At 34.1% G+C, this 14,536-nt stretch overlaps 1 protein-coding gene across 1 annotated transcript; it reads right to left on the reverse strand.

The window, feature by feature from the left end:
- Window positions 1–906: 906 nt before the first annotated feature.
- On the reverse strand, window positions 907–14,457 carry LOC133191733 (protein arginine methyltransferase NDUFAF7, mitochondrial-like). The gene is made up of 10 exons (XM_061327469.1): window positions 14,283–14,457; window positions 11,956–12,107; window positions 9,874–9,954; window positions 9,050–9,160; window positions 5,478–5,738; window positions 3,283–3,390; window positions 3,028–3,180; window positions 2,513–2,618; window positions 1,356–1,423; window positions 907–1,151 (listed from the first exon to the last, which is right to left on the reverse strand). Exons 1-10 carry the CDS (start codon window positions 14,455–14,457, stop codon window positions 969–971), a joined length of 1,398 nt encoding a protein of 465 aa, XP_061183453.1. The 3' UTR covers window positions 907–968.
- Window positions 14,458–14,536: the final 79 nt, after the last annotated feature.

Raw genomic sequence — 14,536 nt, forward strand, 5'->3', positions numbered from 1 at the left:
AGAAAATTGAAGTTATTCATATAATACATGTATATAAAAATGGAGGTGAGACTGAGCATGCAAAAAAGTTTGTCCATATTGTCTCTTTCCTTTAATACCTGAACGGTTGCTATTGTTATTCACTTTACTGCAAATGTTCATTATCTATGATTTACCATTTTAACAGAAAAGGAGTAAATGTGATGGACCAGACCAGGATTTGAACCCAGGCCCCTTGAACTCTTAGACAAATGCTCTACCATACTATCTAGTCACTGGCAAATGAATGTGCCTGCTAAATTCCTCCCTCCTTAAGTGTCTTCACAATCAAAGACTAGCAACCCAGATTCTTTTGCACCTGGCAGGACTTTCATCTGCAAGTCCAGGGTTGATCAACTGCAGCAAAGTTAATAGGGAGAAAATGTAATGGATCAGACCATGTTTTAACCGTGGCAGCTAGCTCTCTAGACAGGAACTCTACATCTGGTTACTGGCAAACATGCCCGACTTCCACAGGAAGTCAGTAATATCAGGTGCAAAAGCATATCACTTGCATGCAGCTCAACTGTGTATGAAATGAATAATACATGTATAAAGAAATAGCCTAATGTCCATAATCTGTTCACTATTTTTAAATAAATGTCACAATTTTTTTCACATTGAAGTAATTTAAAATCAAAATTAATTTGAATTTTAAGACAGAAACAGATCATCAAGATCATCAACATTTTGTGAGAGTGCAGAAGTACATGTAAATTTATTTTGTTGACCGGTTTCGACCAGAAACAGTTGTCATCAGAACTTGTGGGAATCCTCAGCAATTTCAACCTTAAGGTGTTGGTCTCCAGTTTTTCTTTGTTTTTAAAAATAAATAATTTAAATACACAAGTTAAAACACAAAGATTTTCAAACATGGAATACAAAACAATGTTTATTGCTAAATATTAGGGTACACAAACATTTATATTTTAATTTATGAACACTTAGTTTTATCTTGATTTTTGTTCTGTATGAGCTGTTAATGGCATAAATCCTGGGGGTACATAATCTGTGCTTTGGGGAGCAATGGCCATAAATTTGTAGGCATGCCCCATTTCTTGTGGGTGCATCAGTCTTCTGACACTTTCCAATAAAATCTTCTTGGTTTGGTCATCTGCATTCTGCAGCAATGCCTATTTATAATGAAATTTTAGACATTTTAATGACATCTAATTTACGATGTAGTATGTACATTATGTGTCTACCTGAAGAGGAATACAAATCTGAAAAGAGGGAATTTTAAACATATGAAGTATAGATGCCACTCAGATGTTGTGCAAAGGTAGAGAGTGTAAATTCCACACAAACTAGAAATGCCCATAATATTTGTACTCTACCTGTAGACGGACACCAATCCCCATTCCATTCAGAAAATTATTCTGTGTCACAGGTCCAAATGTTTTCACTACAAATTTGGGAAAACCCAGAGACATCAGTATGTTATGAAACTGAGAACTTTTTTCTAAAAATCATTTACATGTATATGAAGAAAATAGTTAGCTCTACCATTATTTTTCTTTTATATAATTACTTTTTGGGGATACATATACATTTAATGTATGAATACATTTACTTTAATTTTAAGCACACACAAATTTCTGTACTGGACGTATTACTTCTAAAAATCTTGATCACATGCTTACTTTCATCTAAATTGAAATAGTGGTGGAAATCTTAAATGAGAGGCCCATGGGCCACAATGCTCACCACAGTCACTATGGTCTTGCTGTTCTTTATCAGCAGATTTTTTTCCTATACATTCCTATGTAAAACTTTTATCACTATTGTGTCCCCACCCTATCCCCGGAGTAATGATTTAAACAAACTTGAATCTACACTATCTGAGGATGCTTTAGTATCAAAATGACTAATCATGCCTTTGTTGTTCTTGAGAAGATTTATAATAGACTTTTCCCTTATATATTACAATGTAAAACTTTGATCACATATTGTGGCCCTGCCCTACCCTTCCAGGTCATGATCATTTGAACAAACTTGAATCTAAACTACCTTAAGATGCTATCATATCAATATGACTAATCATGCTTTTGCTGTTCTTGAGAAAAAAAAAATTTAAAGATTTTTTTCCTATATATTCCTATGGAAAACTTTGATCGGCCATTGTGGCCCCAACCTACCTCAGGGGGTCATGATTTGAACAAAATTGAATCTACACCATGTAATGAAACTTTCAAATAAATTTAAACATTTCTGTCTGAGTGGTTCTTGAGAAGAAAATTTTTGAAAGACACCATTAAATTTTCAGCAATTCTTAATTGTTACCCTTCATTTGAATAAAGTTATTCCCTACACCCAAGGATGCTTTGTGGCAATTTTGGTTGAAATTAGCCCGGTGGTTCTGGAGAAGAAAATAAAATTCTGAAAAGTTTTATACAGCAACAAAAACAACAACAAGGACTACAATGACAGAAAACAGACAAATTTTGATTCAGGTGAGCTAAAAAGTTCTTAACAAAACAAAATATGATATTACCTTTATCCCCACAACAGTGCTTAAGATAAGCAAAGTCTACATCAGCTGTGAGGTCTGCAGAGCCTGGCTTCTCTAAAGGGTCATACAGTTTGTGATCTTTAAAGCCCTGTATAAAAATAAATCAACAGTATGATTATCAGAACATACACTAAATGACAAAAGTCATATAATGAACCAGATATAGTAGAACTGTAAAACAGTGTTCCCCTTACAATACAATAAAAATACAGCTGAACTTTGATATCTCGAACCACATTGACTTTATTTTGACATATCATTTGGAAAATCAACAAATTTATAATGAATGTTGCTGGTATTCTACCAAAAATATGTCAAGAAAATTAAGTATTATACTGTCATTTGTCTAGTGCATCCTTTTTCCAGAATTTTTACAAATAAAAAAATTGGGAGGGTGGTAAGGTAAACTAGGCAAAGTACTAAAAACTGAAACCCACAATTACTAGCCATTTTTAATTTAGCTGCTTTGATAGTGTTTATAAAAAGTTTTCCTTTACCCTAAATGTATCGGTCTTGGTTCCCTCATGACCATAGTCAACAATAAGAGCTCGTCCTCCATGATCACTGATCCTTTGTGACATCTTCTGTACTACAGACCCACTCTCTGGGCTCACTTCCACATGCTCTCTCTCATCAGAGTCCTCCATATGCTGAAATTACATCAGATTTGCTTATCTTATTATCCACAGAATGAAATATCATACGAGACTGTTAATTACACCCCTTGTAAATGACAGTCAAACAATACTTACAGTAAGGAATGCCTTTGAATTGGTAGTGGGTCCTCTAGACATGATAAAACGTAGTCCTCCTTCCTCCTGGATGTCCACTAGAATCTCGTTCCACTCACCATCCTTCTTCTACAATTCAAAAGATAATACATGTAAATGCTGCTCAAAATCAATGTGGTTGTAATGATGCAATATATGTACATGTACTAGTATAATTCCTGTCCCTGAAGAATGCATGTCTATGAAGTCTGTCAAAATTAATGTCCATAAAGTATTCAAAACTAAATCTGTCCAAATACAATGTTGAATCAGTACTCCTACTGGGCTACTAAAGAAAGGACATATTTAACAAAAATAAATAATAACAATACTCTGTCATCTTACAAAACATTAATAAAAACAAGAGGCCCATGGGCCACATCGCTCACCTGAGTAACTTTGGCCATGCTGTTCTTTACCAGATTTCCCCCCTTGTAATACCTATTGTGGCCCCGCCCTACCCCAGGGGTCCTGATTTGAACAATTTAGAATATACACTACCCCAGGATGCTTCCACATAAGTTTCATTTTTTTTCGGGTCCAGTGGTTCTTGAGAAGAAGATTTTTAAATATTTGTCTTAAATATTTCAATGTAAAACTTGGATTCCCTATTGTGGCCCCGCCCTACCCCCAGGGGTCATGATTTGAAAAATTTAAAATCTTTACTACCCCAGGATGCTTCCACATAAGCTTCAGCTTTTCTGGTCCAGTGGTTCTTGAGAAGTAGATTTTTAAAGATTTTTCCTATATATTTCAATGTAAAACTTGGATTCCCTATTGTGGCCCCGCCCTACCCCCGGGGTCATGACTTTAAAAATTTAGAATCTACACTATCCCAGGATGCTTCCAATAAGTTTCAGCTTTTTTGGCCCAGTGGTTCTTGAGAAGAAGTTTTTTTTAATGACCCCACCCTATTTTTGTCTTTTCTTGATTATCTCCCCTTGGAAGGAGACTTGGCCCTTTATTTTTAACAATTTAAACTCCCCTTCACTCAAAAATACTTTGTACCAAGTTTGGTTGAATTTGGCCCAGTGGTTCTTGAGAAGTTGAAATGTGAAAAGTTTACAGACAGACGGACAGCTAGATGGACGGATGGACGAACGACGGACATCGGGTGATCAGAAAAGCTCACTTGAGCTTTCAGCTCAGGTGAGCTAAAAGTTGTCCGTTCTGTATCTTGTTGGAATGTAATTGGTTGAAGGTTGTAATATCTGGTCATGAGCAACCATTGTGTTGAGTATGAAAGTATGACCTTTCATAGATCTAGCACTAAAAAGTCAATGCAAAATGAACAGAACTACTGAGCCCAATTCTTTGACCTTATATCAACCCAATCAGGATATCATATTCAACAATCGCAATCAACTTTCAAGTAAATATAATTATTTTCTTTACAAGTTTTACCTCAAAAAATTAATGTATGGACAAGAATTTTACACTTCAAACCCAGTGATCTCTTGACCTTTTTTCCAAATGAACATGGCGAAGGGTGTTACACATCCCACTACATATCACATGCAACTTTGTGCCTAGTATAATTGAATGTTTTTCAAATTCAAATTTACAATCTTCTAATGCTTGTCTATTTCAAAGTTACAATCTTCTAACGCTTGTCTATTTCAAAGTTACAATCTTCTAATGCTTGTTTATTTCAAAGTTACAATCTTCTAATGCTTGTCTATTTCAAAGTTACAATCTTCTAATGCTTGTCTATTTCAAAGTTGCTGCTTGAAAAAAAAAACCCAAAAAAAAACCATGCAACTTTGATCTTGAGCAAATGATCTTGATACAGGGTCAAGACATACCTTTTGTCATAAGCTACCTTTTTATCAAGTATGGGGTTCTAAAGTTTCTCAGTTTTAAAGCTATATATTCAAACAAGAATACCCTTTTTCGTATTCCTGTTGGAGAACTTTTGTATAATAAATCACTCTGATATCATTTGGATGTATGATTGCCACTTTTCAAGGTTTGCTGATTTTTCTTCTTTGTGGAGTCATAGAGTCCTTGATTGGTTATGTTAAAATGGTTGGGAATGTAAATATGTATGACTGTATGTAATGCCCTAAAAATGATTGTCATAAAGTTTGTGTACAAGTAACCAGATTTCCATGTAAATTCAGTAACTGCTAAAAATAAATTATGGTTTCACAATATTCATGATTGCATGAAAATACCTGAAATTTATATATAGGCAAAACATCAAAGAACTCATGGGCAATGAAACAGGAACATTCCTGGGGGACTTGGTCTAGGAACCTATACCAATGTACATCTGGTCCATACTTGGTTTTCTGGCTTTGGTACTCTTCTGCTGCTTTGTTGTCAAGAGTTGTTTCCCCTGTCAGAATCTGGGACTGATGCTGTCTCATATTAGGACTGACTTCTACCAAGTGGAGGGATACAGCTTTTTTAAATTCTTTGAACTGTGAAAAAACCTGAAAAAAGGCATTGGAAGTTTCCATAGGTGCATTAGATGTTAACTTTATTTGAAAAATGCCTACATATGTGTGAAATATTTACACAATATGCTTCAAATATATTCTTTTTCATATGTCCTCTTTCAACAAAAACAAGATGTGTAAGGTAAAAGTCTTTTTCAAAGTAGGTCAAACTCTGAGGTCAAGGTCATGAGGTCAAAAATGTACCAAAAGAAAGATATTGTCAAAAGAAATATATGTATGTAAAATATGAAACCCTTAGCACCAACAGTACAGAAGTTTTGGCCAAGGTTAAATTTTTTTCAAAAGTAGGTCAAACTCCAAGGTCAAGTTCAGGAAGTCAGAAATATTGGTACTAAAGAAATGTCTTGTTGCAATGAATAAATACATGAAATATGAAAGCCCTAACACAAACTGTTCAAAAGTTATGGCCAAGGTTAATGGGGCCTGGACACAGATGCATTGTTTACAATTAAAAATGTCTATTTTTATTCAAAAAATAACTTCAGTTTAATGATTTGAAATTATATGGATATTCTAAGAATTCAATGACAACATTTTCTTCATAATATCACGTCAATCACATGTTTTTGTAAACAGTGTTATTATTAGTATTTACGTTTTACCAAGTGTGTTCAATTCGTTTAGTCTGCACACATCACTGAACACAGACTGACAATACTGGTGAGTTGGTTTTGCTTTCTCACATTTCTACTCTAACTTTCTGGATTATAGTTTTCATATTTTTATGCCCCTGTAATCGAAGATTTGAGGATATATAGTTTTTGCCCTGTCCATCCTTTTGTCTGTCTGATTGTCTGTTTATCTGTTTGTCCGCAAAAACTTTAACATTGCCCATAATTTTGATTGGTTGAAGCTATGACTTTCATATTTCACATGTGTTCCTTGTGACAAGACCTTTCTTTGGGTATCATCATATTTGACCTTTTGACCTTGACCTTGGAGTTTGACCCAGTTTTGCAAAACTTAAACCAACTTTAACCTTGGCCATAACTTTTGAACAATTAGTGCTAGGGCTTTCATACTTCACGCGTGTAATCCTTGTGACAAGATCTTTCTTTCAATACCAACAACTTTGACTTTTTAACCTTGACCCTGGAGTTTGACCTACTTTTGAAAAACATTAACTTGGACATAACTTTTGAACAATTGGTGCAAGGGCTTTCATACTTCACATGTGTATTTGTTGTGACAAGACCTTCTTTGGATACCAACAATTATAGCCCATTGACCTTGACCTTGGAGTTTGACCTACTTTTGGAAAACTTTAACCTTGGTGCTAAGACTTTCATACTTCACACACGTAACCTTACTTTGGATATCATCAACTATGACCTTTTGACCTTGACCTTGGAGTTTGACCTACTTTTGAAAAACTTTAATCTTGGCTATAACTTTTGAACGCTTGGTGCTAAGGCTCTCATATTTCACATGTATATTCCTTGTGACAAGACCTTTCTTTGGGTACCAATATTTGACCTCCAGAGCTTGAAGTTTAAACTATTTTAAAATATTATTTCTTGTGAGAAGGCCTTTCCTTGGGAACCATTAATTTTTACCATTTGACCTTGATGTTTGACTTACTTTTGAAAAACTTTAACCTTTTCCATATTTATTCAATGGTTGCTGCTAGGGCTTTAATATTTCACAGGTATATTCCTCGAGACAAGACCTTACTTTGGGTACCAACATATTTGATTTGCATTTGAGAAAGTTTAACCTTTGCTATAAGTTGCCATATGGGGGCATCAGTGTTTCACAAACACATCTTGTCTCTTTAATACACAACAAAGAACAAGGGCACTTTTGATTGGCATTCGGCAGGAATCTGGGCACACTTGAAACGTGAAAATTTCATTGATCTATCACACGAAATTTTAGCAATCTTTTGATCATTTGGGTTCCTGTGAAATAGGAAAGGGAAATATTTTCCCGAAATTGTATTTTGATTTGCTAAAAAATAACATGAAAATAGGTTAGATGATTCATTTGGTACAAAATGTCACATTTTTAAACAAGTTTTTCTAAAAATTTGGTATCTCTGGGTCATCTCTCCATGATTTTCAAATGTTATTTGTATGCATTCTAATTCAAAGAAACAAACAATCATTTGTAAAAAATGGAGAAAAGACCCAGAGACCATAAAAAATGAACTTTTTCCAAAATAATTCCAATGTGTAAATGCGGTGCTTCATTGTTGTTTTAAAAGCCATGTTGTATGTGCAGCGATGATAGCCCAGTAATATGCGTTACCCGTCCAGTGTAATGGAGTTGAAAAATTTGCGTTCAATCCTCGCATGGAGCGTCAATATTTTTTCAATGCAAGCAATCAATTCTGTTGTCTGTTTAATTTTTTTGTACTGATTTCTTTTAAAATGGATAAATTCTGGTTCTCTTGCATCGAGAGCGAAAGCAATTCTTCCAACCTTCTAATACTTTAATATACACATGTACTTGTAATTGCATTTAACTATACCCTTATTATCTTGTAGGTGTTTTTTATTTATGTGAAGCATTACTATGTTAAAAGTTTGATTATTAAGATAAGCGGACCTAAATATCACAATTTGACATGTTGTAACATTTTCCCAAGTGCATAACTTTGTAAAGCCTGTCCAGCTGTGGTCAGCCAATCAAATCCTGGACATTCAAACTATAAATGTTTCGTACACGATTCCTGCAGATCACACGCCAAACACGCCCATCTTCTTTCTACTTTTCTTAAGTACATGTATTATGGATAAAGTTTACTTTGTGAAAGAGCAAACAGTCCTGAAAATTGTAGTTTTAATAATTTCCAGATAAAACAATTTTCTTAACACTTCAGAGTGAAATGCTCTAGCAACATATGTCATGATATTACTTAGAAAATTTTAGAAAATATGAGCTTCAAATCTGTATCCCAGCCCCTTTAAAGTTTTTCAAAAGTAGTTTAAACTTCAAGCTCTGGAGGTCAAATATTGGTATCAAAAGAAAGGTCTTGTCACAGGGAATACACATGTGAAATATGAAAGCCCTAAGCTCCAACTGTTCAGAAGTTATACATGTTGTAAAGGTTATAGTTTGATTAATATTCTTTAAAGAAGGTAAAAACTCCAAGGACAGGAGGTCAAAAATGTTGGTACCCAAAGAAACTATATGCCCCCAAAACTTAAAACTAAATATTTACCCTTTTCACTGAATATAATATTCTTTTTATTTCAAAGTCTGGATATGACCAAATTCAATTTCCTTTTTCTTTTTACATCAAATATTGCAACTGAATTTTAGCAAGTAAATCTCCTTACCGACATCATATCAGCTGCTAGAGTTCCTCTCCCAGGTCCTAGCTCTACAATCTGTATTTTGTCTGGTTTACCCATTTGTTGCCATTCATGCACACACCACACTCCTATCAACTTCAAGTAAAATACAAGAAATCAGTATTGAGAGTATCCTTAATTCTTATGCTTAATTTCATTGATAGTAAAATTTCCTATAATATCCCATATTTTGATTGTAGAATCTGTAATATTAAATTAAATATCTAAAGCAATTTAAAGATGTTCATTTTTAGCTCACCTGAGCTGAAAGCTCAAGTGAGCTTTTCTGTTCAAAGAGTGTCCGGCGTCCGTATGTGAAAACTTTTCACATTTTTGACTTCTTTTTTTCAAAGATTTGTTCCAAAATCTTCCAAAGTAAAACTTTAATCCCCTATGGTAGCTCAACCCTAATCCTGATGCCCAAGACTTGAACAATTTAGAATCTTCAATATCTGAGGAAGCATTCACATAATTTTCCATTTTCTGGTCTAGAACTTGAGAAAAGATTTTTTTTTTTAATATTCCACCCTATTTTTGCTTTTCTTTGATTATCTCCCCTTGAAGGGTGCTGGGCCCTTTATTGAACAATTTATCATCACCTTTCCCCAGGGATGCTTTGTGCCAATTTTGGTTAAAATTGGTCCAGTGGTTCTTAAGAAGTCAAAAATGTGAAAAAGTTCATAGACAGACAGATAGACATCTAGACATACATATAATGCCAGATGATCAAAAAAGCTCACTTGGAATTTTAGCGTTTGGCTTTTGTTGCTAAATATGGAATTTGAGTTTCTGGCAATTGATTTTCATACCTCTCCAAACAGCTGGCTGATTTCTGGAGAGGTGATGTAGTCTCCACTGTGTCCAAAAACCTCATTATTTATATAGTAACCCTGTAAATTAAATACAGAATCAATCAGATTCTATTATCCTTCCATTCAGAAAGTTTATACCTTTTAAGATTATTCTGAATTGTAAATTAAAACATGGAAATAAATTACCCTTATAGGAAGCAGACATTTTGTTTCCTTCTTGACATGCATATGCTTGATGAAATCCATGAGAATAAATTCATTTGATAATTATGTATAATCAACCCTTTCACCAAAGGTAGATCATTGAAATGAAATAAGTGCACCATTTCAAATATCCATTTAGTTTAGTTTAGTGCATGCAAGAAAAAGTGTGACATTATTTAGATGGCAATAATCTATTTGTAAGTGACAGCTATTATTAGTTATGAAGACACTTAGAGGGATAATACAGAAATATATGGGGTCCTTGAAAAAATGCATATTGGGCAAGACAAAAGCCGAGCCCAATATGCATTTTTCCAAGGACACCATATATTTCCGTATTACCCCTCTAAGTGTTGATCTACATTATAAATTTATCCTGTCAAACATTTTTTAAGAAACTTCTTTTTCTCTGAATTAAGCAAACCGTTCCATAACAAATGTTTACATTGTGATGTCGTTTGATGCTTATAATGTCACTTATTAGGCTTCTTGCATGTTCAAATGAAAACAACATATTGAATATGAGCTCGACAGTATGGCACGTGGAGGGGGTATATTGATTTGATATGTAGAGAGTAGGTCAGTGGATGGGGCATATTAACAATATAATGTCGGTAAGCAGCATAATATGGTTTAATACAGTATTCTTCTCGACCAATGAAATTTGAAGATTTTTATCAGAGGCAGGATAAATTGTAATATCTAAGTCTCATATCAATAACAGGTGACTCTCGATCTCTCGAAGTTCAAGGGACTGAAAGAAAAGTTTTCGAGATCGGGGGGTTCGAGAGATAGAAAGTGAATAAAATCCGAAAGTTTCAGTTCCGATCATCATTGTTCTACTATTACACATACCGGAAGTATATGTTTATAATGTCATTACATGTTTTCTTTCATATTTTACAGATAATTCACTTGATTTCAAAAACAATGATCTTATTTTGAATAAATAAAATGATTATTTTAAGTTTCAATATTTATTTGTTCTCATTTCATGATTACATGAAACCTGAATAGCAATTGTCTAATTGGCTCTCCCCCAGGCTTGATCGGTCCTTCACAAGATTGCTCGTAATCAGTATTCAATTCTTGAGATAGGATTTCTTGTGCAATGTTTGCCAAACTGGGATTGTGTAGACTCTAATAATATTAAAGTTCATAATCTATGGAAAATTACTGACAGGTCCCTAAGCTATTTTCTCAAGATTATTGTCTCGTCCAGTCAAAATAAGTTGTGAAGCGATTTGTTTATAATTTACCAATTAAAACTAATTAATTATATCAACATTCGGACGATTCACAGGTGTAGTGCCATCTATGTACACACCCAATAAACACGTCCATCCCAGCCCCAGGCGGTCACTGTTATCCAGGTAAGTCCAAGCTGCATTAATTTTACGCTTGATTGACATGTATACATGTGCAATTAAAACTTTGAGAGATAGAGAGTAAAAAAACAATGAAATGTGTGTAACGGGACCCAGATCTTGGTTCGAGAGATCAGGACTTCTCGAGATCAGGAGTAAATTTGCTTAGTGATATAGAGGAAAAAAACGGGACTGGAGGTTCACTTCGAGAGATCGGAGTTCGAGTCATCGAGTCACCTGTATACTAAGAGCAACATATCAAATATCACAGGATAAATTTCTGCCTTTCAGTTAACTGAAAGTCTACTGAAAGGTGACTGAATGGTAGAGCTCTGCCATTAATTAACCTTTCCAGACCTTTCAGTGGCCATTCAGTTGACTGAATGGTGTTTGTTCATCCGGTATATAACCCAGTATGTCCTCGTTCAATTGATTAATGTACAAATTTTTTGAGATTTTGGTTTATTTCATGTAATGAGTGTAAGGTGTACTATGTGAGTTGTCTTACAGTAACAGGGTTAATAAGGACTTCTTTCATATACTCTGCAACAGTAAGGGGTCCATTTGCCTTGATTCGAGATGTCAGGTGCCGCATGAACAATTCTTTGATGTCTTGTGGCTCTTGTGTACAAAACTCTCGCTTCTGCTCATGTCTCCTTCCTGTAAATCAATAGAGTTACTTAATACATTTGCTACATTGAGTACATATTTATGGATGTTTTGTTTCAATTACTGGAGTAAAAGGATTTTTAAAAAAATATAAAGATCAATTTATTGTTCTAATGTCAGAACACTCAATCCATTGTACCACATAAAAGGTCACCGTGGAAAAAAGAAGTAAAAGCATTCATAAAGCTTTGCTGCTGTGTTTTGTTTCTGTAATATGGAGACCATTAAACCACTTTTTGTTGCAATCCATAAATAGACATCAAATTTTACTTTGGACAATATATTCTTAACTGTGACACTCCCCCAAAATACAACTAGAGACAATTCAAAGGAAACATCATTGAGAATGCTACTGAACATGAATGGCAGATGGTTTTGAATCACAAGAAGACCTAAGAAGATTATGCAGAAATACATGAAAACTAACAACCTAACCCCTCTGGATAGTTGGTCTGAAATTTTTGAAAAACACATGAAAACTAGCTATGGTGATTAAACTGTGTCGAAATTGAAAAATAAGAGGTGAACTGCAAGATTTGTATATGCTACAGGGGTCACAGTTAGTACATTTTCTTCTTGAATGCCCTTAGTTAGCTTTTGTTGCAGGCAGAGAAAGTCTGGAGGAAGAAATAGTGAATGTGATCATGCATTAACCTCACGAGCAGTAGTGATAGTATAATCATCATTACCATTCTGGATCCTTTTATATAATAATATCTGACAAAGAGTGGGAAGCATTTATGCTTGCTTATTGTTACAGCTGGTGATGACAGGAATGAACTTTTCAAGCCTTGATATAACTGTAGGGTGAGTTAACCATGCATCGGACACATACCTTACTTCGGACAACTTTAAGCAATAAACTTTCATTGAACCTGATTCTCCCCGTGTTTTTACTTGTTTCTGTCTTAAAGGTGAAGATTTAAACTTTTTAATGAGGCCGGTTTTCATTTTCATGTTGTGATAAAAATACCACAAGAATGGCCTTGAAATTACGTCATATTTTGCATCATCAAAGGGGAGTTACCAGAATTTTAGTATTTTGCAATTTTTAGAGTTGTTGTTCTTTTAAATGGACTTCAATGAAACGAGTCAGAACTAGGTAAAATTTGTCAATGACTGATAATTTTATAGAAATTTTTCAAGAATTTTACTAAAATATTTGTATAATATTTTTTAGAGTTGTTTTTTACTAGGATGTGTATTTCACCGGACATCAGACACAAATTCACCATGCATCGGACACTTTTCGATGCATGGGTAATCACTTCCATCTTCATATAAAACCCAAATGACAGCTGTTTTTTTATGGAAATAGAAAATAAAAACTCTAAATTTTCAGTTAAAATACAAGTTATCAATATAGAAGTGGACTCAATTTATTTTTTTCAACCAGATGATGATAAACCCATGAGACAAAGGTGTGAGTTGCCATATTACTAGCATTCTAAAGCCTTTCTAAGGCGATGTGATGCAACTAAAATCTCTTCACATTTGTGGATCGAAAAAGTCATTCGAATTTTACTAGAAGGTTAATTTTTAAATAAAAGATAAAAATGTTTTGATATCACTTAATTTTAAAGCACCGAGATCAAGGTATGATATTTTTCTGGTTTAAATACCGTCTGTCCGATGCATGGTGAATATTGTCTGATCCATGGTGAATTCTGACTGATTTCGAAAAAATTGGTTTTTAGAGATATTTTATCAATAAATAGCACACGATTGTGTCAAAAATTTATATTTTAATTAAGTTTACTACATGTTAAGTTCCATTTTGACAATATTCAGTCAGTAGCGATATCGTTAGAACTTGTTGAAGTGAGTGGGTGTCCAATGCATGGTGAATTCACCCTATAATGTAATATAAATGATGCTGAAAAATAATGACCTATAACCTGTGTTTTATTTGTGCAGATTTACACATCTGCACATTTCTGTTAAAAGTTCAGTCATTACATGCGTAATATAGTCCAGGGACCTATATACTAACTATAGTATATAGGTCCCTGTTTAGTCCCACATTAAAAAAAAAATAAACAAACAAAAATAGAATATGGAATTTCATACACTCTTGTTAAGACAGCTATGTATAGATGGACTGTTCTTGTCGTGCATGTATTAAAGTTAATTTAAAGAACATAAACTGAAGACATTTGTCATTACTCCCTAATCTGTTGACACCGGCAAGTCTTGAGATGACAGACCACGTCAGACCAGTGAAATTTCTACGTGACATTGCACACACGTGCGCCAATCCGACATTGGAAAACCCCCTTCTGCAAACAACCTCGCTTTCGAATGACAATTCGCCACGTCTGCCATATATATTAATGCGCATGGTGATATTTCTTGCTTTATTCTTTGTATTTGTACGATATTTATGGCTAATTTATATGCTAATAAACTTAATTAAATTT

This window comes from Saccostrea echinata, unplaced genomic scaffold (genome assembly GCF_033153115.1).
Source record: "Saccostrea echinata isolate AGI-Se365-2 ecotype Australia unplaced genomic scaffold, CSIRO_AGI_Sech_v1 ptg000024l, whole genome shotgun sequence".
Taxonomy (NCBI): Eukaryota; Metazoa; Mollusca; class Bivalvia; order Ostreida; family Ostreidae; genus Saccostrea; species Saccostrea echinata.

Coding starts and splice junctions, on each gene's coding strand:
- LOC133191733 (XM_061327469.1), bottom strand. CDS start 14,457: ATGCGCATTAATATATATGGCAGACGTGGCGAATTGTCATTCGAAAGC. Junction 3,391..5,477: donor TGCCTATATATAAATTTCAG/GTATTTTCATGC, acceptor TTTGAATTGTAG/AAGAAGGATGGTGAGTGGAA. Junction 3,181..3,282: donor ATTCAAAGGCATTCCTTACT/GTAAGTATTGTT, acceptor ATGTAATTTCAG/CATATGGAGGACTCTGATGA.